The sequence below is a fragment of the Anser cygnoides genome, chromosome 1, assembly GCF_040182565.1.
Source record: "Anser cygnoides isolate HZ-2024a breed goose chromosome 1, Taihu_goose_T2T_genome, whole genome shotgun sequence".
NCBI classification, from domain to species: Eukaryota; Metazoa; Chordata; class Aves; order Anseriformes; family Anatidae; genus Anser; species Anser cygnoides.
The window spans coordinates 14,616,888-14,644,284 of NC_089873.1; the positions used below are offsets into that span (position 1 = coordinate 14,616,888).

At 40.9% G+C, this 27,397-nt stretch overlaps 3 protein-coding genes across 16 annotated transcripts in view; 1 reads left to right on the top strand and 2 right to left on the bottom strand.

Moving 5' to 3' along the window:
- Positions 1–85: 85 nt before the first annotated feature.
- Positions 86–10,076, top strand: RINT1 (RAD50 interactor 1). 4 transcript variants are annotated; one of them, XM_048068581.2, is made up of 15 exons: positions 86–150; positions 612–790; positions 1,195–1,390; positions 1,583–1,824; positions 2,039–2,212; positions 2,290–2,439; positions 3,585–3,741; positions 4,263–4,373; positions 4,548–4,773; positions 5,441–5,578; positions 6,313–6,512; positions 7,321–7,535; positions 8,166–8,346; positions 8,430–8,548; positions 9,841–10,076. In XM_048068581.2, the coding sequence occupies exons 3-15, from the start codon at positions 1,214–1,216 to the stop codon at positions 10,055–10,057; spliced, it is 2,307 nt and encodes a 768-aa protein (XP_047924538.2). In that variant the 5' UTR covers positions 86–150; positions 612–790; positions 1,195–1,213; the 3' UTR covers positions 10,058–10,076. The 4 variants fall into 4 exon arrangements, with proteins under 4 accessions (XP_047924538.2, XP_013048108.2, XP_013048109.2 ...); XM_013192654.3 differs by lacking the exon at positions 86–150 and adding an exon at positions 8,681–8,807 and having other exon boundaries at positions 204–790; XM_013192653.3 differs by lacking the exon at positions 86–150 and adding an exon at positions 208–384.
- On the bottom strand, positions 7,380–13,605 carry EFCAB10 (EF-hand calcium binding domain 10). 3 transcript variants are annotated; one of them, XM_048068599.2, is made up of 5 exons: positions 12,248–13,605; positions 11,872–12,036; positions 11,518–11,602; positions 10,980–11,027; positions 7,380–7,518 (listed from the first exon to the last, which is right to left on the bottom strand). In XM_048068599.2, the coding sequence occupies exons 1-4, from the start codon at positions 12,345–12,347 to the stop codon at positions 10,991–10,993; spliced, it is 387 nt and encodes a 128-aa protein (XP_047924556.1). In that variant the 5' UTR covers positions 12,348–13,605; the 3' UTR covers positions 7,380–7,518; positions 10,980–10,990. The 3 variants fall into 3 exon arrangements, with proteins under 3 accessions (XP_047924556.1, XP_047924555.1, XP_013048076.2); XM_048068598.2 differs by lacking the exon at positions 7,380–7,518 and adding an exon at positions 10,656–10,861 and having other exon boundaries at positions 12,248–13,602; XM_013192622.3 differs by lacking the exon at positions 7,380–7,518 and having other exon boundaries at positions 10,656–11,027; positions 12,248–13,603.
- A 1,355-nt stretch (positions 13,606–14,960) lies between these two features.
- ATXN7L1 (ataxin 7 like 1) overlaps positions 14,961–27,397 on the bottom strand; it is a 120,073-nt gene continuing 107,636 nt past the window's right edge. For 6 of the 9 annotated variants that reach the window (XM_066989244.1, XM_066989059.1, XM_066989315.1 and 3 more), the window contains 2 exons: positions 25,788–25,862; positions 14,961–21,404 (listed from right to left, as the gene is read on the bottom strand). In XM_066989244.1, the coding sequence (XP_066845345.1) occupies positions 21,345–21,404; positions 25,788–25,862 (135 nt within the window). In that variant the 3' untranslated portion in view covers positions 14,961–21,344. Of the gene's footprint in view, positions 25,633–25,787; positions 25,863–27,397 lie in introns of all 9 variants that reach the window. The other 3 variants (XM_066989098.1, XM_066989143.1, XM_066989177.1) reach the window with 3 other exon arrangements.

The following is a 27,397-nucleotide window of genomic DNA, read 5'->3' on the forward strand; positions in this document are numbered from 1 at the left end:
CACCCTCCCCTCCCGCCCCTTCCCTCAGGCGACGGCGGGTGGGCGGGAAGGGAGCGGCCGCGCGTGCGCAGTGCGCGCCTCCGGCTCCGCCCCGGGGCTGCGCAGCGAGGCGCTGACGCGGCAGGGGCGGGGCGGGGCGTGAGGGTGCAGGTGGGCGCGCGCGTTTCTCTCACAGGGGCTGGGGGGGGGGGGGGGACGGGGACGCTGAGGGCTCCGGCCCCGGTGGCTGAGGGCGGCGGCGGGGACGCGGTGGTGGCGGTCGCCTGGTGTCCGCACCCCGGCTGTGGGGCCGGGCCGGGGCTCCCCGGCTGTGGGGCTGCGTTGTGGGCTCGCCCAGGGCCTTGTGGAGCTCCTCAAGGCAGTGGTCTGCGCCTTCCTCTCCTGGTCTCCCGATTTTGTCTCCTCGTTTGCGCCGTTTTCTCGTTCCCGTTGTCCGCTTAGCGGGGTTTTTAATTTAATTAAAACCTGTAGCGACGACGTGCAAGCGTTTAAACTTCGTTTTTAAACGCTGTTCTGACAGCGATGTTAAAAAGCAGAGAGCTGAGCTGTCCAAGCGCAGCTCCTCGCAGCCGTTTTGCTTTCCGTCTGTGTGATCGCCGTCTCAATTGCAGGTCCGGTTTTCTCTGCCAAATGCTGAAACAGGCAAGTGCCTCTTCTGCTGCCTCCCTGCCGGGGCTTCCTTACGAGTATTGCCCTGTCACTCTTGAAGAACAAGCAATGATTTGTAACGTAAGACCTGAGTGAATCCTTGGCTAGTAGTGAGTCCTTCACCACTTGCTTCTGTGAACAGGTAAAGAGGGGGATTGTGGTTTCTCTTTCTACTTCACAAAATTATTATTTGTATTTTTCCATGTTTTCTAACTTACCTGTGTAGAAACTACCTATGTGCTGAACTATTTGCAACAATTATTAAATTATGCTTTTGGGGAAGGGAGGACTCTTTCAAGTAGCACGCATGTTCCATGTCATTAGTTAACATATAATAAACCACCAGAGAAATGTATATAAATAAGATTTTTCAGCTAAGACCTAGGCTAGCAAGTTGTCTCACTTAATGCAGGATTGCTATTACATGTGTTATTTGAACTTCAGTTTAAGTTGAACTGCCCTGTTTTTCATGGAGCTTTGTATCCTCGGGAGGTCTCTAGCTGGTAGTGCTGTCTTAGCGGTGAGTAACTGAAGTTATATGATTAGCATTGCAGATAAAGAAAACATGGCAGCTCTTAACGTTACAAAGAAAGAAGTCACTAGAGATCTAGACCATTGCGATATCCCGTACTATGTTTCTGAATTTGTGGAAAGAGAAGTTGGAAACGACTATGATTCTCTGAGGAAGCTGGGCAGCCTTATCGATAAGCTGTCTGAAAATAAAAAGCAGTTAGAAGAACAGGTAAGCACATTTCCTTTTTTATTTTAATATGCTGAATATATGACTGATTTAAGTAGTAAACATGACTGATTAAGTAGTAAAATCAGTCGAAAGACCGAACTTAATTGAAGCAGTGTATTGATATTTCTGAAGATACCACTCTACATAATGCAGTGTTTTTATGTGAGTTTTAATACCTTTCTATAAATGTAGGTACTTACAGTTTCATCTGAAGTCCCTAAAAGAATTCAAAAGGCCTTGAAGAACGCAGAAGATTCTAAAAAATCTCTGAATCGGCTTCTAGAGGAAGAAGCTCTTCTATCTGATTCAATCGATAGCCACTTACTGAAAGCTGAGCCATGGATGGAGGAGCTTGGTGTGCTGATTAGTCAAGTAGAGGAGATTGAACGGCACCTGTCCTATCTTAAATGGATTTCACGAATAGAAGAGTTAAGGTAAAGTTGGTGTACTTTAAAATCTTATATACTTTAAGAATATTGTTACTAATGTTTTCACACAGACTTTTCAGGGCTGAGCACTGCATATACGCGATGAGAGTGGTAACAGTGTTTGTCTCATTAAAATATTTTAGATTGTTTTATCTCAATTTTTCAGTGCACAAATGATTCTTGGTGAATGTTTGACCTCAACTTTTCTTGAATTTTATAGTGATAACATTCAGCAGTATCTGATGACCAACAATGTTCCAGAGGCAGCCAGTACTCTAGCTTTTATGGCAGAACTGGATATTAAACTTCAGGAGTCATCTTGTTCTCATCTTCTTGCTTTTGTGAGGTCCACCGTTAAATTCTGGCATAAAATTCTTAAGGACAAGTTGTCAAGGTAAGGGATGCACTGTCACTGCCTCATCTTTATGTTGTACTGCAGGTTTGTGCTAAAGTGCATGTTTTATGTTGCAGTGACTTTGAAGAGGTACTAGCCCAGCTTCGCTGGCCGTTTGTGGGGCCACCACAGTCTCAGGCATTTGGCCTTGCTGCTCCAGCCAGTGCCCCTGACGTATACAACAATTTGGAGACGCTGTTCTGTCAGCTTCTGAAATTGCAAACCTCGTATCCTTTTAAATAGTTGTGGCGTGTTTTAGTGAGGATAATAATTGTCAGAGCTCTCGAAAGTCAGAAATTAAATTTATATTACTTTATATTAACATTATAAGGTACTTCTTGTATAGAAAATGCTAGGTGACCAGAGCAAGAATTTAAAACTTGTTTTCAATTAAAATTCAAGTTATTCTTTTTGGCAGTAGCAGGATCATAACTCCAAGTCATCAGATCCAATGATCTCATGGTGACTTGCAGTTCAGGCTTCACAATGTGCACACCTTACATTATATACTTTCAGCAAGATTACCTATATTAATACAAATGATGATGAAATTTTTTTTAATTGGGCGTAGTTAATGCTTTTACTTTCCTAACGTTACTTGAAATCTGTGTTAATCACTTTAATATATGCAGTCCCAGAAAGAAGAGAGAGAAAGCTCAAGATGTACGTCTCAGAAAGGAATTTAAAAAAATGGAACAATTTTAACTGAGCAGCAATAACTTGTCTCTGAGGTAAGTCAGAAGGCACTGCTGCTCGTCCTGTTCCTTTTGTTTGTGGGTGAAATCAAGCACAGCTGAAGTTCAAACAACCATTTTTGTTCATTTTTTTTTCCTGGGGTTGTTGTAGCTTTTTGTTGTTGTTTAAATCAGCAGTACTGGACTGGGAAGAAACAAGGTCATTCTAGGCAACCTGGAGCCAGTAACTATTTTGGTCAGTGAGGCTGGGCTGCTTAAATTGGTTGCTTCGAAGTGGGAAATCATGTACTGCATTTATTAATCTCATGAATCTGATATTTCTTTAAGAAACATGAATATGTGTGTCTCTTGGATAGCCCCTGGGTTTGGTAGTGATGATGGTGTTTTTTCTTCCCTTTTTCTTTTTTTAAATGATACTGGTTTCCTAAATCAAACTGACTTCAGTGACTTGTACTGTCACTGAATAAATTATCCTTAGCAGCCAGAGTTACGTTAAATATCTTATAAGACGGAAACATTTTGAGTGTTGCTCATATTTGAGGACTTGTATACCTTGTGTAATACTGCCTTTAGCCAACAAGGTAGAGCTAAAGCGTTCAGTTCTGTAAACACATTTTATTGAAATTTTACCGTTGGAGGAATCAACACTTAAATTTGTCCTTAACTGTGAAACTTAGAGATGAACTGTTAACCAAACCTAAACAGCTTCCAGAAAAGTATTCCTTACCCCCTTCACCACCTATTATCCTTCCAATCCAGATCATGCTGAATCCTCTGCAGAAAAGATTCAAGTATCATTTCACTGGAAATAAACCAACAAATGTCTTAAGCAAGGTATGGAAGAAAGTGGTTTGATTTATTTATTTATTTATTTAACAACAGATACATTACTGTATTTAAATTGTATAGCTTGGACACTTTCTTCTCTGAAATTAAGATTCTTAAATTATGCAGTATTTGTGTCTCCCTTAGTGGGGACAGATGCCAAGGTAACACGTGGAGATCTTCCAGAGGCATAAACATTTTCTCTGGGCCAGAGAGATGTGCACTTTACCAGTTGGAAACTGACCTGCTTTTTGTATGAGTTATCTTCAAAGACTGAGTATTTTACCCGAGAATTGTCACTGAAGCAGGTTTCCTACGAGTAAATATTAATGCTACGGTAATGCATCTGCAGCAGGCTTGGAGAGCTGGTTTTTAACACTGTAGTTGCACAAGTCTCTGTGTTGACAGTCTTGAGTAAATGTAAATACATTTGCGCTCTTACAGTTGCTAATACAGTGCATTTTAATAGTATTAAGTATATTAGGGGATTTATTAATTTTCTATTCTTTTTTTTTTTTTTTTTAAATAAGCCTGAATGGTATTTAACACAAGTGCTTATGTGGATTGGAAATCACTCAAAGTTCCTTGATGACAAAATCCAGCCAATATTGGACAAGGCAGGATCTTCAGTGAATGCTGGGGTAAGCACATCTGTGTGTTTTATGTGTAAATATATATACAGTCAATTTGTACAAGCATTCTTCTACTGAGTTCACTAAACTTGTGGTGAGACTTAACTCAGCCTAGTAACAGTTTTAAGATCATACATATATGTATGTATCTCTGATATTTTACTCACTTTTTTCTTTTAAAAGCTTGAATTCTCTCGTGCTCTGGTAATGCTGATTTTGGAGAAGCTGGCTGCTGATATTCCATTCCTGTTATACGATGATGCCCTCTTTTGTCACCTTGTGGATGAGGTACTTCAGTTTGAGAGAGAGCTTTACAGCGTTCATGGTTACCTCAGCACCTTTCCCAGTTGCATGCATATTCTTTCAGAAGAGTCCTGCTTCCAGAGGTGGCTAACAGTGGAAAAAAAATGTAAGACTTGCGATGGATTTTGTTGGCCTTGACACATTTTCTTTCTGATGGTGCAGAATACAAATAGTCTTCTCAAGTAGAAGTCACTTGGACAGGGCTACTCCATAAGATGTATTTTTGAGGTCGGTAATGAGAGGAGTGCCCAGGGGTTAATGCTGGGTCCAGCCCTGTTTAAGCAGGTCTGTGATTCTGTGATATTTTTATACTCTTCAGTTATTTTGAATAAAAAATCGTTTGATTCTAGTAGTGCTTCTGAAGTTTATAGGACTGTTGTCCCTGAGCTGTATGGGACCTAGCAGGCTTATTTTTAGACAGAGGTGTATTTGAGTGTGCAGACAAGGATAGACTTTAAATTGAAATGGGGAGAAGAATTAATTTTTGAGAGTCAGAGAAGAAATATATTGAAACAGAACAAGCCAACTATTTAAAAAAAAAAAAAAAAAGATAGCCTTGACATAATTCTTGTATCTGCATTTGTGATGCTGTTATTGGAATTGGTACTGAATGAAACCAGTCATCAGTAGTTTTTTCTGATCTGAAAATGTAAATTTTAACTCATTAGGGATAAAGATTTTATTTTTATATATTGTTTGGTTTTAGAGGATTTTTTCGTTAGAAGTTTTTTTCATTATTAAATACTAAAACAATTTACAATTTCTGTGCTCAGTTGCTCTTCAGAAAATGGACTCCATGCTTTCATCCGAGGCTGCGTGGATATCACAATACAAAGATATCACCGACGTAGATGAAATGAAAGTCCCAGACTGTGCCGAAACTTTTATGACTCTGTTGTTAGTTATAACTGGTAACTACCAATCTGTGGACATTGCTCTTGTTCATAATGACTAGTAGAAAAACTGCAGCTAATAGATTTCTTTATTAGATACCTGTTGTGTCAACAATAGTCAGCAAATAACAACTTTGCAAAGTTGTGATACTTGCAATTTAATAAGTTTTCCTGCTTATCCTGTATTTTGGACATTATCTAGCACAAATAATCTTGAGCTAGTAGTGACATGCTTTCAAATGCGTTATTTAAAATTTGATAATTCGTAACCTAGCACATTCAAACTCATTAATAATGGAGAGAAAATAATTTGTTACAAAGCAATAATAAAAATATCCTACCATTCCTGTTGAATCTGCGGGATGTACCTTTTCAGGAGGTGCTTATTTGTATATTCGAATACTTTATGTATTTTATTCTTACAAAAGCTTTATCTTACTCTGTGAATGGCTTTAGGGACCACATAATATCACTAGATGGTGTGGTATGATAACATATCACTTAAAGTATTAGGATACAATATGCTAGTGGATTCGTGAGGGGGAGGGGATCTCAGATGTGTTGTTTCTTTACATATTTAGCTTTTGCATTGAGTAGTTTCCTGAGGTTGCTAAAAATAAGCTTTTGTAAAATTAAATACTATATGATGTCTTTGTAGGAGTAAGATCATGTAAAAAGATGACTATGTTTCTTGTTCAAAACCTTTTCTTCAGTGCTGGAAAATGTTAAATATTTTAACAATGTCTTTCTAGACAGGTATAAGAATCTTCCAACAGCTTCCAGAAAACTGCAGTTCCTGGGGCTACAGAAGGAGCTAGTTGATGATTTCAGGATACGATTAACTCAAGTAATGAAGGAAGAGAGCAGAGCTTCTTTAGGCTTCCGATACTGTGCGATCCTTAACGCCGTTAACTATATTGCAACAGTGTTGGCAGACTGGGCTGACAACGTAGTAAGTAATTTTTTATTTTAAATGGACTAGTTCTGTTTGTTTCATAATCAAACGTTGTATTTTCAGCACTATTTATGTAGATGTATTTAGAAGAATTAATTCTGGAAAAAATAGAACTAATAGTACTAATAGTATTGCTGCTGAAGCGTACATGTTGCAGTAGCATGTGCCTGCTTTTTGAATTGCCCCTATGCCAAGTCAGTTTAAATGGATTTGGTGTGGGTGCCTGCATTACAGCTTGGTTCAGGTGGTGTTTGGCAAAGTCACTCTTTGATAACAGCGTGCTGGGTACAGTTATTTTCAGTAAGAGCCCAGTGGCACCATATCTATTCTGTAGTACGTCAGCTTTTCTATGGTTATTGAAGAGATAAGCATTTTGTGTGAGATGGGCAGCCTCCAAATTGTTTTTGTCTTGACAGGAAACTGTCTCTAGCAGAGGATGATCTTGACTTGATAGGAGAGCAGCTTTTGTGTTGTACAGCTGCATCTACGAAAGTGTCTTGGCGTGCTTAAAAGCAAAACCAACTTCATTACTGCTCTGTCACATTCAACTCAGACCATTTCTTGCTATTGTCAGACCAGCAAACATGCATTACGTATCTGCTGTTGTATTTGGGACCCACATCAGTTGCATTACAAGGATTAAAACAGTGCATTAATTCTAGTGAATCAGGACAGCGTTTTAAGACTAAGTTTATAAATGTGTCAAGAGCGCGTTTTGTAGAACCCTGTCTGTTAAAGTACAAATGTAGAGTTCAAATAATAAGATGATTTTTGCTAGTACTTATGTCTGCTTCTGTTCCTCTAGTTCTTCCTGCAGCTACAGCAGGCTGAGCTGGAGGTTTGTGCAGAAAGTAGCACTGTCAGCCAGCTACAGCTGGGGCAGCTGGCTTCAATGGAGAGCTCTGTCTTTGATGAAATGATTAACCTCCTGGAGCGCCTGAAACAAGATATGTTGAGTCGTCAAGTACATCATGTCTTCAAAGAGGTCACAGATGCTGCAAAGCTGTACAAAAAAGAGAGGTGATTTTGTTTACTCTTCTCATATTCCAATATTATTTTCTGTTAAAAACATTGAGGCAAATAAAGGCAAGAATAGCTAATAAGAAAAATCATTTTCCTGAATGGGAAAGGCACAGGGTAGTAAGTATTGGAAGATTTTCTTTATCCTTACTTCAAGCCTATTTTATGTTATGCTTGCTGAAGTAGTTCTGCAGTGGGGTGGGCATGTTGTCTTAAAAACCCTAGGAAGAATGCTGGGTCACTCTAGTTCAGATGAGAGTTACTTTCTTCAAAGTGGTATTAAAAATGGCCTGTAACAACTGCTTCTATCCTCACAGAAACACAGGGTTTCTTGAATGTTTGCGGTTGAGTTTCTGTAGTACTTCACAAAATGAACACAACAGCTTGATGATTTTACAGATTAGCTTTTAAAAAAAATAGCATGTTCAGATTTATAACTAAAGCATCAGCTTAACATTAAAGGACATTTAAATAAAGCATTAGACTGTGATTACCTTTAGGTTTGAAATGGGTTTGAAAACTCTGAACCATTGTAACTGGCTAAGATTTTCTTAAAGGATAATTTTAACTTCAGTTATTGTAATGTGACTAATTATCACATCGAAGTCATAATAATGGAATTTTTTTCAGGTGGCTATCTTTACCATCTCAAGCAGAGCAAGCAGTAATGTCTCTGTCAAGCACAGCTTGCCCCATGTTGTTGACCCTAAGAGACCGCTTGCTACAGCTGGAACAGCAGCTCTGTCACTCCCTATTCAAAGTGTTCTGGCAAATGCTCGCAGAGAAAGTGGATACATTCATCTATCAGGAGGTAGGTATCTACGAAGTGTGTGCAGTACTGCGCAGGTGTTAGTGACTGGCCTAAACAGAAGATGCACCCCTTTGTGTTTGCAGATAATCATGGCGAATCATTTCAATGAAGGAGGAGCAGCACAACTTCAGTTTGACATGAGCAGAAATCTTTTCCCTTTATTTTCACACTACTGTAAGAGGCCAGAAAACTACTTCAAGCAGTAAGTAGGCAAACTTCTGATCCATTAGTATTTCAGAATAGAACATCCAGATGAATGTTTTGTATATCACCAACATTTTTTCACAGTTTTGAGTGGATAAGAAATACTTGAACTATGTGGATCATCTTTCAGTGTTTACGACGGGGAACGTTTCGATCCTGCAGCACGTATTCAGATAGCAACTGACTGTGATGTATGTTCTGGAGCATTTAGCGCAGCGAGGATGTCTACTGCACACGGATAGATGAACTTAGGGAATGTAAGCAGAATTCCAAAACTGGGGCAAAAGAAACTACTCAAAGATTTAGTTACAGCACAACATATTTTCTGTATCCTTAGGCTACTTTAAACTATGTTCCTGCTTAGAATTGCCCTGCATAGCAGTCTAGTTGCTTTCACTGGTGAGAAGCTACCTTCCTGGTGCTTAGTAGCTTTAAATAGCCCACAGTCTTATACAGAGTCAAACGTTAAACTCCGAGGCTAATTGGGACAGAAGTCTTACTACACACCTAAAAATCAACATGGAACGTGGCATTCAGTCTTGAACACTTGAAGATGAAGGTTATATTGGCATTTTTAATTGGAATATTCCCGTAGCAGCATCTTACTTTTTTTGAGCACATTACCTTCACAAAGGTAATAGATACCTATGTAGTATTCATAGCTTAAAAAAATAGATGCAGAAAGGAACAGTAAAAAGTAATGTATAGTGGGTACATGGCTATTTTTTGTACTAGAAACAACGCGGCAGGGTATCTGTTTGCTCTCTAATGAGATTAATAAGAGTGAATATTCAGACTCTAGCAGCTTTCTGTAAAGTTATGTTTTTAAAATATACCAAATAAGGTTTCTAATTATCAACAGAAAATGCAGTTTGGGGAAGCTAAACATAATTATATGGTAACTTCTCTTCTGTATTTTTTAAACTAGTGGAAAAATTAGGAAGTAAAAGCCAAGACAAGCATGGCAAAATGTTGGTGCTTGTAACACAAAGTGCTAAGATGGCAAGACCAAGTATGCTGCTTGTCTTTGGCTAGGCAGCACTTTTCAGTTCAGTACTTCGATCCTTTTCAGAAGTCCATGGAACCTTTTTTGTTAGTCACTATGCATACAAAATCAAGTGTATCTTATGTGTGATTCTTTTAGTAATTCATATAATTATTCTTTTTATAAATAATTTTATGAATTTCATTAAATTACTTAATTATTTAATTATTTAATTTAATTATGAAATTTTATTTTATATATTTACAAAGAATCTTTTTAATTGTAACTTTTTTTCCCTTCCATAGCATAAAAGAAGCCTGCATTATCCTGAATCTGAATGTTGGTTCTGCCTTGCTGCTGAAGGATGTGCTACAGTCAGCCTCAGAAAATGACGCATCACTAAAGCCAAACCAGCCATCTGCAACAGCAGCATTAAATGAACTTGGCGTTTACAAATTAGCTCAAAGGGATGTTGAGATTCTTCTCAATTTGAGAGCTATTTGGCCAAATACAGGAAAATAAAGACTTCAAAATTGGTTAATGACTTGATCTAGATTACTTATTTCAAACAAAATCAAAACAAATAAGTTACAGCATAGTTATTTTTTTTTTCCAACACCGTATGCTGTGTAATTGGTTTGATCTAATCTTACCATTTATTATATATACGCTTTTAAATTATTTGAAACTTGACCTGGCTTTTAACTGCACAGATCTTACTTTAACATAACCACCTTGTCATTACATTTAGAAGCTAACAATCTTCATTACTAATGACTATGTTACTTGAACTGGCACACTCTCTCTTAAACACGTTTTTACACCTCTAAATCCCAGGTAACAGGTGTTCTGTATTTAAAATACTCATATGCAGGACCTGGGATGGAATGAAGGGATTTGTCAGTTTGTTTCCTGTATTTATATTCTTTTTTTTTTGCTGTCCCCAAGTCTCTCCCATTTTTTTTAATAAGACCTCCTTTGTTTTTGAGCCTATTTTAAAACTTAATAAATGCTATGTTACTTGGCACTGCTGTCTTTCAACCATGAACATTTGTTGCTGAAACTGATTTTTTTTTTATATATATAAAAGGGGGTTTAAAAAAAAGTCTTAAGCCACAACTCTTAAAATTAACTTTATTTGCTGTCTCATTACCGATGATTAACAAAGTAAGCTACTAGCTGAAGGAGGAGACTCCAAAACACTTTTTTTTTTTTTTTTAAGAGGTTTCTACTTATTTTTAATAAGGTAGTTTTCAAAAGATACCCTTCTAGTTCCTGGTAAGTGTAAACAAATTTTTGTCATTTGTCGTTTTCAGCTGATCGCTACTACAGGGAAGAGAGGGGAAAAAAAGAGAAGAGAGCACTGTTTAAAATCAGTTGTTCACAGCTGACACAGCAGCAAAAGAATAGAGCAAAATGCCTATTTTTAATATATTAAGCATACCACTGTTCCATCTAATACGCAGCCCAGATCTCCAGCAACCTTTTCTTCCTAGGAAAAAATAAAAACGTCCAGTTAGGTAAGTTGGGATATCTAGTTTTAGTTTTCTTTCACTCATTGTAACAGCTGCCAAAATATCCTCCCTAGAACCATACTCTAACTATGAGAAATTACTGAAAAAATTTAAGCTTGTTTCAGCTATGTATTACTAGCTCTTCTATATCAGGCAGAAACAACAATGTATCTCAAATACTTCGCATTTCTGGACCAGCGCTCTCAGTCCTGGGCTACCTGATGACTGCTTGTAGGGAAGGAAATCTGATAGACCTGCTTTGTGTGGGTCCTAATGTGAGGTGGCTGAGGAAAGTGCTGAGCAAACCCATCAAGCTAGAGCAATAGCATCCGTTTAAATCTTTCAATGCAAAGTGAGTAAGCGTAAACCAGTAAGTCCTTTAATGACATGCTTCTGTAAATAAAACATAAGCCACAGCAAAAGATCTGTGCATAGCAACTCTGCGCATACCCTTTCAATTATACTTACACTTCTTCCTTGAATGTGTCCAGTGTGACGTTCACATCATCACCAATGTGCAGGTTGTCTGTGCTCAGTCCCAAAGTTTTAAGAGCTAAAGTTAAGGAAACAGAATTTCCTATATAAATCTGAAAAAAATAATTTAACACCTGAAAGTGGCCTAGATGTAATAAACAAAAAATAAACATACGTAACTTCTTTTAACTTTCCAAGGTCCAGGCTGTGTGGCCAGAAGTGCCGATGCTTTTAATGTATACATACAGATGGGGTCGAAACTGTTTTGATACAATGCTTTTGAAACTACTTTAACAAAACTGTTCAAACAGCTAGGAGGAAGCTGATTGCTGTTCGGGTTGGACTGACCTTCTCGGTACTGCACAGGCGTGATGTAGCCCAGGTCTGCAACATCCAGCATCTGGAACATGGCAACCAGGTTGGACTCGTCCATCAGGCACGGGTACCCTCCCTCTCCTTGCCTGCCGGCCTTCACTGTTTCCAGCACTTGGATGAGGAACTGGCGAGGTCTTTCTGCAACGGAACCAAGCCACCGAGCTCTTTTTCTTTAAGGGAACCAAGTCACCAGCGCCACCCGACCCTCTCCCGGCTCCTGCCACCTCCCCTCCCTCAGCACCCCCGCCCGGTCCCCGGGCTGCGTCTCTCTTTCCAGCCACCACCTTAAAGACCCCAAATCTCTCCTTTTTCCCCCCAATCCCACCCTACCACCGCGGGGGATCCGCACCGGGCTGGTGGTAGAGCAGCAGGGCGCTGAGGCGGCGGAGCAGCTCGGGGATCCCGTGGCGCTCCAGGTAGTCGCGGCCCCCCCGCTCGCCCGCCGCCATCTCGCCGTTGCCAGGGGAGGCCTCGCACCCGCCGCCCGTTAAAACCGTTGGCCCTGAGGGGGAGAAGCTTCGAGAAAGAAGCCGCAACCGGAGCCCTGGGGCCTGAGGAGGGCGGCGGGAGGAGGCAGAGCGGCTGCGGGACGGAGCGTGGTCACCGGGGGGAGCTTCGCCTGGATCCTGTCAGCGTTGGAGCAGAAGAGCGTCGCTTCCAAGTTACTAGTCCGTACCCCAGCGGCATAAATTCACGGGGACAGCGCCTTACACGCCGCTAACACCGCTGCCTTGCCGGTTCCAGCCCGTGTGTGGTCACCCAGCCGCCAACTTTGGGGTTTTCTTGCCCTCCGTTGCCCGCCGCCGGGGCCCCCGGGCGGGTTCAGTCAGCCGCGGTGAAGGCGGGAGGACGGCGCCGCCTCAGGGCGGAGGGCTGAAAGTGGCGGCCTTCCAGCGAGAACATCCCAAAATTACACAGCAAAACTACGGGAAAACGGGTTTGTTGTCTGTCTGCTGCGCTTGGTAAACTGCGGTACAGCTCTGCGTGATGTTTGTTAAGAGAAATGGTGCCGCAGAAGGCAAACCCCTCAGCGCATGTAACCGCGGCATCCCAGACACGCTCCGTTTCCAACAGGGTTTTACAAGATCCCACAGAAAAGTCCCCCTCCTACCTGCAAAATCAATGAGTAGCAGCTGAGAGCGAGAAAGATTTAAACAGTTTTACTTCGCTTTGCAGCACAGTCCGTGCAAACAGAGATGAGACATCAAGTACCCTTTTTATTGTACTACCCATGTGAGGAGAAAGATAATCAAGCAGAATGTCCCACTAAAAAAAAAAAGTATACAGTTTATAGTTACTGAAACCATTCCTGAATTTGACTTTTCTAATTCCTTTCAGAAGATTTTGCAAAGAACTAGCAAAGTTGGGGTTGTTTGTTTGTTGTTCTTTTCCCCTAAAGAAGAGTGGTGGGAGAAAGAGTATTTTGAGATGCAGAGGAGTACAAACAAGTGTCTGAGCTGGCCAGCAGGGGAGAAATAATGACACGGAAAATCTTCTATTGAAAATGATAACATAAGAAGATGATTGACTCGACAGGAAGGAACAACTGAAGACCTGGAGAGAAAGGTAGGTAAGACAGTGTTTGGGGCAGGGAAACTGCATTTGGCAAAGTTCTCCTTCAGTGGTCAACAAAGATAACCAGTATGAAACACGTGCTGAAGGCTAACATTTTAAGCATAAACACACAGGAATGACAGGCTGAAGTGTGTTTCTATGAGGACTGGTTCCAAAAATCACTAAGAGCAAACCACAATTAGATTTATTACTAGGAATGTATGTATTTTTAAAATTCATTTCACTGTTAAGAAAGCACAATTTATTTCCTTGAAAAATGTTCCGATAATACATCATGTAGGGGATTTATTATCCACAGTTCATGTGATATTATCTGCTAAATGAGGGTTCTAAATGTGTGATAATTTAGGATAATATCCAAGAAGTTCATATGGACTATTGTATGCCGAATTAAATTTCTGGTGACTAAGAACAACAGGATTTGACAAAACATCTGAAAGTTTTCTGGTTCCATTATAGCAACACCGCTAATTAAGTTTTAATCACAACTGCAAGGCTCACATCTATTTTTGTGTGTTTAAAATGTCCTGGTTATTTAAAACTGAATTTGGTTAAAAGATTTAATATCTGCTGTAACAGAAGGTGAGCCTTTTGCAAAACATGACTAATAAATTAAACCTACCTAACTGCAAAGGACTAGATAGACTCCCAAGAATATTAAAGATTTAATGAAGAGGAACGGGGACTGCAGGTCAGACATGAAGCTGGTTGCAGAAGTATTTGGCTTGCTGAGGAAACAAAGTGATGGACACGTTTTTCCAAATCAGGTTGTAGAAGACAGAAGTCTAGGGCTGTGGAATGAGACAGGAGCAATAAGAAAGGGGCTGGGAAAGATGCCCAGGTGTACCATGTGCTTTCTGTGGCCACACCGAGCAAGAGCTTGTTAACGCTGGGTGCTTCACCTGCCGCTGCTCCTTCTCACCAGGGGCATCAGCAAGCACAGGGGGAGCTGTAGTGAACGGGCTGTGCTGTTCCTGTAGATGCTCTGGAAAAGCTCCACTCTACCCTTTCATTGCATGCAGTGTTTTCCTCTGCTCTTCTTCAAGGACTTCCAAGATCCCAGTGAATGCCTCTTCAGAGGACACTACATTTACAGAGGAAAGTGCTTAATAGCAGAAATGCTAAGTTTCTGGGTATTAATAATCTCAAGAGCCAGAACTCATTTATTTGATAATTTTATGTATTGATTATTATCATCATCATCATTATTATTATCATTATTGTTATTATTTTTACTGTATAGAGTGGCAGAATAATTTAGGTTGGAATGGCCCTCTGGAGATCGTTGGGTCACCTCCTCCCCCCAGAAAAACTCACCCCAACTCCTCCCCCCCCCCCAAACAAACAAAAACCAAACAAACCTGGGACTAACTTCAAAGCTGAGATCAGGTCATTCACCTCCTTGTCTAGTCGTTCTTACAGTCTCTGAGATGATTCCACAACACCTATTGGTCCCTCTTATACTGTTTGTCTATGCTGCAAAGGCCTTTTTTTTTTTTTCCCTTGCGTTTAATTCCCATTGCTGTACCTTATGCTTATTGCTTCTTTTGTTGTGCACCACCATGAAGAGTCTGGCTCCATCTTCTTGGCACTCACCCTTTATGTAGCTGAAGAAGCAGTTTAACTCTCCCCCTCTTAATCTTACCTTAGAACTGAACAAATCATTTTTCAGCATCTCCGTCACATGCTCCAGCTACTGATCATCTTGGTAGCGCTCCACTGGGCTCACCTCGGCACGCACACTGCATTTTGTGCTGTGGCGGCCCAACCTGGAGGCAGCTCTGCAGACGGAGTCTCACGAGTGCCGTAGCAGGAGACACTCTGTTCCCAACCCCCTGCCCGCATTCTCACTCATGTGGCCCGGTGTGGGGTTGGCTTTCAGCACTGCTGGGGCCCATTACTGACTTGCGTTGAGCTTGTCCACTTTTTTTTCTGCAAAGCTGCCTTTTTGCCAGCTGGCACCCAGCTTGACCAATGACTTGGGGTTACGTCTCCCACCCAGCTGTAGGACCCTGCCTTTGTCTTCGTCGAACATAACAGGGTTTCTGTGAGAGCAGCACGCTACTCTTAACAACCCCCGGCTGGACCTCCTCCCCGAGCCCTGCAGTCCGGCTGATTTTTCCACCCACCTCACAGTTCACTCATGGCATTCAAATCTGCAGCTTGCTTGGAAGAATCACAGAATCATTAAGGTTGGGAAAGCCCTCCAAGATCATCTGGTCCAACCACCCCCCTACCACCAAGGTCACCCACTAAACCCTGTCCCTAAGCACCACGTCCAACCTCTCCTTGAACACCCCCAGGGACGGTGACTCCACCACCTCCCTGGGCAACCCGTCCCAGTGCCTGACTGCTCTTTCTGAGAAGAAATGTCTCCTCATTTCCAACCTGAACCTTCCCAGTGTGATTTGAGGCCATTCCCTCTAGTCCTGTCACTGGTTACCTGTGAGAATAGGCAGACCCCCAGCTCTCCACACCTTCCTTAGTAGTGGGATGGTAGTTTTATAAAATAATGCCTTCTGGTTTGTTACACAATTAGCAACCTTTTGAGTAAAGATGTTCAGACTGGTTAGCGTAGACAATAATTTCTCTGCCTTACCCTATGCTGTCCCAGGTACAAAGCAGGTAAATTTATTGAAACGCTACAATATGTCTCTAGGGAGAGGCTTAGGAGAAAAAAAAAAAATCTAATGGAATATTTACCCAAGAAAGATATATTATTAGCGTGAAAAGTAGAATGAGATGGCCTTGGGTGTTACCAGCTCTGAGTGGGAGAAAAAGTTGGTTAATGAATAACACAGACCAGGCAATGAAGAGGGTTTGGTATTAGGAAAATGCCCTAAGGAGGTCCTGTGGTGCATTTCTTCAAAAATGACCCTACTTGGTGAGTCCCTGAGAGAGGAGGTGGATCACCACCATCGCTTCCTTCACATTTGGATCACAGGACAGGAGGGCTGTAGCCCAGCATCCTGCTCCGATGCAGCATTTCCCTTGGGAAGTGTCTATGCTCAGAGCGTGAAGCTGTACGGGCCTTGGATGCACTCTGCAAAACAACACAAGTGAAAACCAGCTCTCTGCATCTTCTTGGTGTCTCCTCAATAACGAAGAAGGAAGCCTGGTGCGTTGGTGTTACTGCTCAGGCTGTAAGGTCCAAATACAAACCCTAAATTGATTAACAAGGAAGGAGTAACTCTAGGCAAGGTCACAAACAAACAAACAAAAAAAGCAAAACAAAAATAACAACAAAACAACCAAACAATTGACTATGGGTCAAAATAAGAGAACTGAAGGAAAGTGAAAGCAAATAGCTGCAATTTAAGGGTGGAGCTGACCCGAAGGGCAAGTTTTGTGCAAATGCTGAGAGGTTCCTAAGACCGATGACTATGGGCCTATACATTCTGCATCGGTGGCAGGGAAGGCTGAAGAGCTGAGCCTGAGCAATCCTTTTCAAGCGACCTGTGAGCTCTCCATTGTGACACAGCACACCAAAACACTGGGAAGGATGATGGTTTCTCTTCTGCAGCGATGCTTTGTCACCATTCCTTCCTCTGGCTTGGTAGAGGCCAGGCTGGAAACAGAGTGCTACAGCCCTGGGACTTGCAGGGTTAGTCCTCAGGCCATTTATTATATTTACACCAACAGTTTTTTTTACCTGTAGAGTTCTGTAAATATACTTTGTTCATGCCAAGCAGCTTCTCAGAAAAACTGGTCTCATGTGATGTCACATTAACCTTGTTAAGTGCTCCACATTAACCAAACCTAGCTTGAACTTCAGAGCCAAATCTTTCAGGTCTGGGGAAACGGCAAAGGGGCTGCTGAACATTCTGCACCACCTGGAATCCCTCCTGTTGTCTTTACCCTCAAAGTCAATCTCTCCTGATCCATTTCTGGCAAGCTTCCCTTAAAAAGGAGATGTTTCCTGAAAGCTTCCCTTCTGTGGGGACAGCTGAATGCAGACTCGATGTTCGTATTTCTGCAGGCCAGCAGAATAAACAAAAACACTCACGCACAAAGCAATCCAGCCCATGTCACTGGTGACGGATTTTAAACTGAAACGAGAGCACGCTCACCATCTACCACGGCTTCTATGGTTGAAGGGCAAACGAGGACCCGCTGCTAAGGTATCAGTTTATCTTCAGCTTAGGAAATTAGGTTTTAAAAGAGGTCTGTACCTGTTTGGAGTAGTAGCTTTCAAGAGGTATTCGAGAGGAAACACAGCATTAAAAATTGCATGAAACAAACACTGTGTTCAAAAAGTCTGTGTTGTATGAATCGCCTCCAAGTATTTCTGGAATCGGTACTTGGCTTGGCTTCCGATTGTGAATTCTGACAGATTTGGATGAGTAAAACAGATACCAGTTAGCAGACAGCAATGACTGTCTTCTAAAATCAATATTTCTCTGGTAAAAACAGAAGCATAAGAACTGGAGTGCAATGAGTAACAAAACTTATTCAGTGATCTGCTTACCTCTGAAACTGGTGGCATTTAAAGCACGTTAGATAATACAAGAGAGTGCTGCTGCAAGCAAAACACTTGTTGCATAACCAAAAAAGGGGTGTGGGGAACCAACTCCAAACAGAGAACAGCTTGTGAGCCAGTGCAACAAAGCTGCAAGTGCTAATAAACGACTCGGTCACGTTTGGGAAATAATTTTAGTGGTCCTTGACCACTGCTGGCCATGGATGATGATGGTGAGCAACTAGTAACTAACGGCTGCAATATTGCATTTGCTCGGTTATAGCCTTCATTTCTAATGGCTGCAAGAAATATCAAATCATCTTGTGAACAGAACGCGTCTCTCCAGCGTGGGGACCACTCCCTGTCAGATGAAACTTCAGTATCTACTGTTACTAAATGATGCCTGGTTTCTCTACAGCGTACCGAAAATGATAAATTCAAAAAAAATCAAAATACGAGCAGCTCAGACACACACTGGGGGCAGCTAAAAGGAAGTTTAAAATCAGCTTTTGCCACATGCAAGATCATGCAATACATTACAGAAAAAGCTGTTCACCTAGAAGGTAAAATTTTCTTCCTATTTCTGTTTCCTGTACTGCAGGACAGCTTTCTATCTCCTCTGAGTGTATGCATAACACATGCCCCCCTCCACCCCCCCAAACCCAAAACATTTTGCAGTTCAATTTCTTGCTTTAAAGATCATCCATAATTGTGTCTCTTCCCTACAGTACCTCCAAGACTGAGTTTCCAGGTACTTCATAAAAGAAACATAAAGCGTACATCTTCTCCAGACCTGCAGAAGAGGTTTGCTTTGAGAGAAAAACCTGCAATGCTCTCTCTCTGCAGAGCTGACAAGTCAATTAACAATTTCAGTCATATCTGATCTGTAATTGGAATGGGCTTTTACACAGAACAAGAATCTTAATGCCTAGAGATAAAAGTTGCATTTTTAGAATTAACAATGATAAAAACAAAAAGACTGGTTTTATTTTTACACTGCCCATTGAAGTCCGAATCCCACATCTAGCAGCTCTGGCAAAGTTCTTACACTGATAAAGAGTAAGAAAATGCAATCAGCTAAGCAAAGGAATTTTAAAACGATTGATCAGAACAAAGACCTCAGTGGCTGATCATCACACATACAGAGGTATTTTAGACACGAATGCCAAAACCAATCCTAGAGCAATTCAGCCCTGTACAGGGGACTGGGCAGACCTTGTGAACTAGGAATTCTCAGAGCTGGCTGCTGCACACGCTGTTTCAGTCTCTGGGAAGAAAAAGGGCAGTCTTGCAATACATACCCCTTTCGCTTTGCCAAGATAAATAATGACAAAACCCATTTGTTTCTTACAAACATATAAATTATTTTATTTACAAAGCCATGTTACAAAAAAAAAATAATAATAATAAAGCAAAAAAAAAATACAATCGCTCACTAGAGAATATCTCCAGGCCCGGTGTTGAACCATGGCAGTATCAATCAGATACATGTTTGTTCTGTTTTTCCTTTTTTAAACTGTAAGCCATAGAATTTACTATTTACACCTACTTTAGACATTTATTCTGCTTACAATTATCACAAGCATGGAATGAATTCTATTTGATACTGCTAATACATAAAGGTGCAGGACAAAGAATGAAAATACTTAGTGTTACAAAATATGGATTGTAGAAAAGAAATTGGCTGTACAAGTATGGCATTTTTTTTTCTTAGAATGATTGGACATGCTTTCTTCAAAAGTCTTCTGGAAAAGGTTCTAAAATCTGTAGTAGGAAAGCACAATATAGCAGGTGCAAATTCATTTCTGTGCAACAACAGTTATTTAATATACCCCATGACTGACCAGCTATGCAAAACCCACAGAGTTTTGTTAAAGTGCCATGGGTCAACAGCATAACAAAATATAAGGTGTAAATAGAAAAATTTCTTTTTTTCTTCTTTTTTTTTAAAACAATAGTTCACTGAGAATCAGCAATAATAGAATATGCTGTATAAACTATTCTCTACAAAGGTCGATCAGCACTATTTACAATTGTTACATCGATACAAAAGAAGGCATACAAGTTATCCAAGTCGCTTTTTATGGCTGACGGGCCTATGCATTGCGTATGTGTAACAACCAAAGCTTCTGAGCCTCTATTGCTGGAAACAAATCACAAGATTTTCAGGCAAATGGGGAAGAAAAAGAACTACCGAGTGAATGCTACACTAATAATGCATTATAGGCTGGTCCAGTTTATATCCATTTATTCAAATGTTTACTTCCATTTCGCTTTTCAGGCTGAATTTTTTGACACTTGTAATTAAATAATGATTCTTTGATGATGAAAGGCTGTGGGATTTTACTTGGTGCTGAACGTTCCTGAAATGCTGTCAGGTGTAAGCCAGTTGACACAAAAAAATAAAGCAGCATTCAAAGGACAGGCTCCATATTCCAGCTTTCCAATTAAAAGATGCATGGAAAGAGCTAAAGCTTCCTAAAACTACGAAATCGCTCCTTCAGTCACTGATTAGCATTAGTTCTCAGAAGCAACCACTGAATCTCACAACCACCGTTTTCCCTCAACAACTAGAAATAGCATTTCGTCGATTACAGAGGATGACTTTGTTACTGAGATTTTTAAACTCCTGCAGTTTTAAAACTCAAAATAAATTAAAAAAATCAACATAGTACTGCTCCTAAAACTGAACAAGACAAAAATTGTGCAAAAATAACAAAGATATGTACACATTTTTCAGTCTGAAGAAATGTACAATAAAAACATAATTCAAAGAACATTTCAAAAATATAAACATTGCTTAAACTTTCCTAAGTTTCATACTGTTTCTGAAACTATACGGTCAGTTAGCTCTGAAGTATAGCAAAACATAAATTATTACAAAATTAACACTATAAAAATTTATTTTAAGAATATTTCTAAACTTTTTTCAAAGGGTCTAGCCTTGCTTATAATTGCTTAAACATTTTAGTCTTAAAATTTGCCTTAAGCCTTCTTTTTTTAAAAAAGAAAGTAGTAATAATCTCCCTATTTGCAGTCTCTCGCCTTTCCCCCAGATGTAAATAAACCAGCATATAAGTGCACTTTTAACACTGTAGAAATAAAAATTAACTCCTCTGTACTATTGTTCCAGTACCTAGTATTGGCTTCCTGATTATAAAATCTATATTTTATTAAAAAATTATTCAGTAATCCTATAAGAAACACTGTCAGTGCAATTCTATTAATGCAAGCCAATCTGCTCAACGCCCGTCCTTGCAAAGCCAAACTGTTTACCGAAGTTATCAAGTACTGGGATCTTAAGGGTCGAGAACTCCACCACGACAGGGGGGTTTCGCGTGTTGAGCCTCGGATAACATTAACCACAGTTTGGTGCAAAAATCCTCTATGCATTGATTGAAGTATAGATTCCTTAAGAGCCTGATCCTGGAAGATGCTGAACACTCGGAATTCCCACTGAAATCATTAAATGCTGTAGGTAGAAGAGCACCAGTCAGGATTAGTCCCTAAAGTTGCAGTGCCCCAGCTGTTTGCAAATTACTAAGAAATGCACTCAATATTTATCCATAGGACAAGCTTAAATACAGAATTACTGTAATTTTTATTGAATGAAAAAATTTGGAGGTCCTTTAAATAAATTCAGATCATGATCTGTTTTTTTTTTTCCTTTTTTTTTTTTGGAATGTCCACTGTATTCTGGTAAGGAAACAAAGGGAGCATTGCAACGCCAACAGCTTCAAAAGGCATGAAACATAACCAAGCAGAACGCACAGATCAGTGGCAAATACAAGTGAAAAACTAAACAAATCACTATTACAGTTTTCTGTAAATTTGATTCTCTTTAAAACCACAAATTCATAAAAGGTTAAATCCATCTGCAGGACATAGAAAAGAAAAACCCTGTGGAGTAGGGCTGCTGAGAGCTAGAGATTATAGGCTGGTTCCTTTTCCTTGTTATGGAAGAGTCCTTATTCTACCAGTCCGGTTTGATGTCTTCTAAAAGAAAAACCAGAGCCAGGTTCAGAATCAGAAAATGTCTTTCAGTCCATAATACTTTAACAACGTCTGCATCTGAGAGAGAACTCAAACCATGAATCTATTTCAAGTCCGTCCCTACTTACTGATTACATTAAGACCTTTAAGAAAAGGACCTGCTTTGAATAAACTCACTATTTCCTTTTGGGACTATCTGATTTTACTAAGCTTTGGTGAACCTTATGTTCATTGATTGAATTTAGCATTAGAAATAGAGAGCAGCAATTAAACAACAACTTTGAAGGATCTTTTTCCCTGCACAGCGTGTTTTCATGCATGATGAAACCCCATACAGCACACATGTTGTCACCTTCCCTTAATAAAAAGATCTAGTTACTCAGTATTTAAAAACCACCGCATACTGAGGTCTCGAAGTATTAACACATGAAGGCACCTAAAAGCACTACGAAGAAAAAAACATTTGATTAGTTATCAACCTACAGCAAGGTTTAAACAAGGTTTAAAGTCTGGAGAAAACAAGCTTTTGATACATAGTTTGCATAAACAGGCACAACATTTGATTGTAAAACTATCGTTCCATTAATGCTTTTTAATACACAAGTAGATTTTGTAATGAAAAGTAGTGTGTTTTTTAATTAAAGCAACAACAGTTGGAAAAACAGACATGCTTTTATGTATACAGGCCCTTGCTCAGGTCTCAAATAGATGTAGCAAGGTTCACATTGGATGTGAATTGAGAGCAACTTGTCTGAGTTTAAGTTGAGTTTAACGTCAAGGGGGACAGCGAAGTGGCCCACCACAGTTATCATCACAGTCTGCCAGTCCTAGGCAGGAACACCTGAGAATATAATGTGCCTCAGCAAACGGAGTAAATGACCAAAACAAACTCCTCTTGTGAAATCAGAAGAACCACGGGCACCTTTCTCTCCATACTGGTTTTGCCCAGGAAAGAGCTCACTTTCCTCATACTGGCTTGTACAGTGCTGTGCTTTGGATTTGTAAGGAAAGCAGTGCTGACAACACAGCGATGTTCCAGCTGTCACCGAGCAGCGCTCACACAGCAGAGCCCTTCCTGCTTCCCACGCTGCCTGGCCAGCACATAGCTTGGGGGTGCACAAGAACGTGGCAGGGGACCCAGCCAGGCCAGCTGCCCCTGACCAACCGCAGGCTTATGCCACACCATGTGGCGTCACGAGCGGCAATAAAACCCGGGAGGAGGAGGACGGCAGGACACTTATTATGGCACTTGTCTTCCCAAGCAATTGTTATGCATGATGAGGGCTGCCTTCCTGGGAATGGCTGGGCATCCCTCTGCTGATGGGATGCAGGGAATGAATTCTTATCTTGCTTTGCTTGTGTGTGCAGCTTTTGGTTTACCTATTCAACTGTCTTAATATCAACCCCCAAGTTTTCTCACTTCTTACCCTTCCAATTCTCTCCCCCACGCCACTGAGGGAGAGCAGGCAAGTGGCTGCACGGGGCTGAGCTGCCCACCGGCGTTAGCCTGCAACAACATCTCAGCAGTAATGGAAAAGCCCTGGTTACTGGTGGCAGCTGGCTTTCACAGCACTACCACGTCCTCTCAGCTTTGACTGGACACCTCCAGAAGCTGAGCGAGGAAGCCAATTTTCCTAGCATGACGGCACACCGGCAATCACAGGTTCAAAGGAGACTGGTTTTAGGGCCTGCTGCAATTTTCTGAACGCTTCATTTTCACATAGTCACTCTCCCTTCTCTTGAGAAACAGCAGCCTTCCTCCCTCCTAACTCCCCGCTCTGCTCCAGCAGACAACTCTGACAAATTGCCTGACCAATTAACGCAGTGGAGGAAGTCCAGAGGAGCTGCTCTATACTCGTATTTAGCTTGATGGCTGCAATTCTATTTCAAACTGAATTGTTCCAATTCTGCTTTTCAGGCTTGTATTCATGAAAACTTGCCTGTTTTTTCCAACTGTAAAACCCAGAGTGGTAACATACATCACCTCTGCCTAGAGCCTTGCCTTGGACTCCCTCTCACGGTTATAACAATACTAATATTAAGAGCAAGAGAGCTCAGGATCCCCCAGTAATAACCTGACTGCCACGGCATACACTTGGAGATCCACTTATTGATACCTAATTAATAACACCTTTATAAAGGGATATTACAGCACGTCTTAGGACTAAGAGTTTGTTTAGAGACTATTCAGTTGCCAGACTGGAGATGAAAGCTGTCAGCAAAGCATCTCAGATTGATTTTGACAGTGGCAAGCATATCTTAGCTAGGTAGTCATTATTCATGGTTCCAAACACTAAAATCCCGTGTCAGAGTTAACACACAAAAAAACCTACAAACAAGCAACAAAATGTTCCATAAAGCTTAATATACATCTTCATTTTCTTTTGTATTTCTATCCTGAACTCCATACTCAGTTACTAAATTGACAGAAATGTATTTTTAACAATCAAGAGTCTGTGGGGCTTAGAACAAGCAAACACTTCTGGTTTTGATAAAGTCATGGAAACAGGCAGCTGAAAAGCTCAGCAATAGCCTCTATTTATATACGGCTGCCACAAAATTGATGTCTTGTCCTGCTAGGTTTTCCCCATGGGATCTAGGCAACAGATCCCAACAAGCTTTGCTCCTCTGGTAGCGTGCATTTTATGTCAGACAGGAGGAGGAGGTTAAAGCAGCAAGTTTTACACTTCAGAAGAGCCTTATCACGTTTGTCACTGGCAGTCGGATGGCAGTGTCTGACACAGCAAAATGCCAGCCCCTACAAGTGCTTCGCTACGAAGAAACTTTCCACTTATTTCCCTTCAGCGTAGTTCTGGCCTACGTACACTTCTTTGCATTCAGTACCAAGGGGGTTGTTTTACCATTTGACAGTTCATTTCGGGATGCGAGTGACTCAGAATATGCTTTAATGATGAGATAGTTGTGGGTTTTCTTCACTACAATAGCCACAATTCTTTGGCTGCATCTACATAGCAGAAAACTAAGTAGCACAGCCATTTGGAGTAACTACTGTGCCAGACCACGTAACGGGATTCTAATACTGACTGGTCACACAAAGATCTGCTGGAATTTTTGTTTACTTGTGACTACAACTTGGTGAGGTGGAAACCTTTTTCACACCAAGGATCTTGATAATGAATTCTTGAGAAATTACCCAGCTTGGAGAGTCAAACAGTACGGGCCACAATGAAAAAATTAATTAGTCTATCAGTCCTCTGGCCAGGTGAGGGCTGGGTGACAGGTCCAACACCTGTACTCACAAAGGGGCCGAATTACAGAATTTACCATTATCTGACCAGCAGTCTCTGTGATAAACAGGCATGGCGTGAGTGTTGAGGATTTCATACACTCTAGGAGGAATTCAGATTATGCTTTCAGATTACTTTCTCTGAACAGCCGAGCCTTCTGTCTTCTCTGTCCTGTTTCTGTCCTTCCCTTGCTGCTTTCAGTTTTTGCCTATTTTTAAATGCTCGCTCTTCTGTGCCAGTTTGGGGACTGTGCAATGCCACCTCGCTCAGCAGCGGAAGTTGGATAGAAAAGACACGTTGGCTTAGCTGGATCCCATGGAGACAGAGATTCTGCTGCTGCTGAGTTTGTATCACCAGAGCAACAGCCAGTGGGCATCGCATAAGCCAACCTGAACCACAGCATAGGTGGTGAAAAACAAGCAGAAAACTTGTTATTCATAAATCTCAGAGGAAAACATCCTAAATGAGAGGAAAAAAATCTATTAGTTCACTGAAAGAAAGCTTCCATAAAGAACTGTATTTACGAAGAAATTGTATTTTAAGGTTTTACAATATTAAATATTTCAAAAACCATTTATAGACTATTTAAGTGTAATTTTTTAAAAGCAACTTACTTGTCTGTTGTGTACTGGGTTTGATGTACTCGAAGGACTGGACTGTGACAAAGCTACACTGCTATTTTTTCCAATCTGAAAGACATTAATTGAGCAGCATTGAGAGTATTTGTCAGTGGAACGCAGATGCTGGTAATGGCCTTCCTTTTCCTGAATAAAGTGGCACTAATTGCTTTGCATTTGGAACGCAGGTATTTTGCTATTGTAAAAAACCCAACAATTTCAGATAGAATTGTAATTACCTTTCAGAGACTGTATTTTAAACAAGCACATTTTAAAAGGCACATAAATACTACTACAGGTAGGAAAACAACAGTAAGAAATGGCTTCTGGTGGAATTTAGGTTGTAAAACCCCACCTCTCTAGACTGGAGCACTCGTCTGTGACTGAACTCGCTTGGTGCAGCTCAGCCAGTGCACAGAGCACTCAGGGTCACTCCTCCCTTGCCCTTGGGACCTTGCCCACTGCTTGGGGTTCTCAGGTTTAATGCAACTGGCCAAGCACCGTAGCATGCCCTAAGCTATTCCATTTTTTTCCATAGAGAGTCTTCATTTATCACTGCTCCATAAAGCAAATACTAACCAGTAGAATCAACCTCTGGAGGTTTAATTTTCCAGTTGTATATATTTACTGGGTCAGAGAATGTCTTTGGGAACGAGTACACATTTAACAGTATGTGTACATTGATTTTAAAAGTACTGCATTAAAACACTGTGATATGCAATCTGTGTATTTCAATCCTCGAAAGGTTACGGCACTCTGTAAGAGCAGTCTGCCTTAGGTTTTCTGCAGTGCCCCATAAACATATGGCAGATATCGCTGCAATACAAAAGGGGAGAGCTGTTGGATCAAAGGAGCAACTCTCCACAGGTTACAAGGCTGGTAACAATTAACCACGGACCCCTGGTTACAAAATGGCAGAGGACTGGATCTGAACAGTTACCCACATGATCAAGGGACTTCAGGTAACATCAGCTCTAACCGGCTGATGGAGAAGCAGCAAGGACCTGTCTTCTAAATGCAATGAGAAATGAAGCGGCGAGTTTCCTACTGGATACGTGGGACTCAGACAATGGCTGGCAGGGCTTTCACCGGCATCAGCGTTTTCTCCTTCCCTTCTGCAACACCATTTCTTATTTTGCCACTTCATGTATATACTGCAAAGTAGCCTTTGTCTCTGTATACATATCTGCCCTTTCTCACAGAGACTCTCAGTTTTCTCTATTCACATCCTATCCAGAATAAATGTTTAATGTTTTTATTTACAGCCAGTTCCGAAGGCAGTTCCCATGGCACACAAACATTAAAAGAGCAGGCCTCTGCCTACCCTGCTCCCTCTCAGATTGTTGTTTTGCATGTCACAGCTGTTCTTCTCCAGGCAGCACTGTGCTGTATCAAGCTTTTCTTCAATATGCAAATCTTGGACAAAGATACGCAGAGCCTTGTAAAATCTTTCTGAGCCATTCAGAACGCCGTGGCAAACCTGCAAACCTTTCTCCTCTACATCCACCATGGCAACATTCATGAAACTCTTGCACAACAAAATGCAAATATATCTCCATCTTCTGAATGACAAAAATAGCCACTGAGAAATCGACTTGCTGGGATCC

What these genes read in the sequence shown, in the direction of transcription:
- EFCAB10 (XM_048068599.2), bottom strand. Translation starts at nt 12,347, where the DNA reads ATGGCGGCGGGCGAGCGGGGGGGCCGCGACTACCTGGAGCGCCACGGG. An exon ending in GCTGCTCTACCACCAGCCCG is followed by an intron (nt 12,037 to 12,247) that starts GTGCGGATCCCC and finishes GTTCCGTTGCAG; the next exon opens with AAAGACCTCGCCAGTTCCTC. An exon ending in GCCTGTGCAGTACCGAGAAG is followed by an intron (nt 11,603 to 11,871) that starts GTCAGTCCAACC and finishes CCTTAACTTTAG; the next exon opens with CTCTTAAAACTTTGGGACTG.
- RINT1 (XM_048068581.2), top strand. Translation starts at nt 1,214, where the DNA reads ATGGCAGCTCTTAACGTTACAAAGAAAGAAGTCACTAGAGATCTAGAC. An exon ending in CTTAAGGACAAGTTGTCAAG is followed by an intron (nt 2,213 to 2,289) that starts GTAAGGGATGCA and finishes TTTATGTTGCAG; the next exon opens with TGACTTTGAAGAGGTACTAG. An exon ending in ATACATTCATCTATCAGGAG is followed by an intron (nt 8,347 to 8,429) that starts GTAGGTATCTAC and finishes TTGTGTTTGCAG; the next exon opens with ATAATCATGGCGAATCATTT.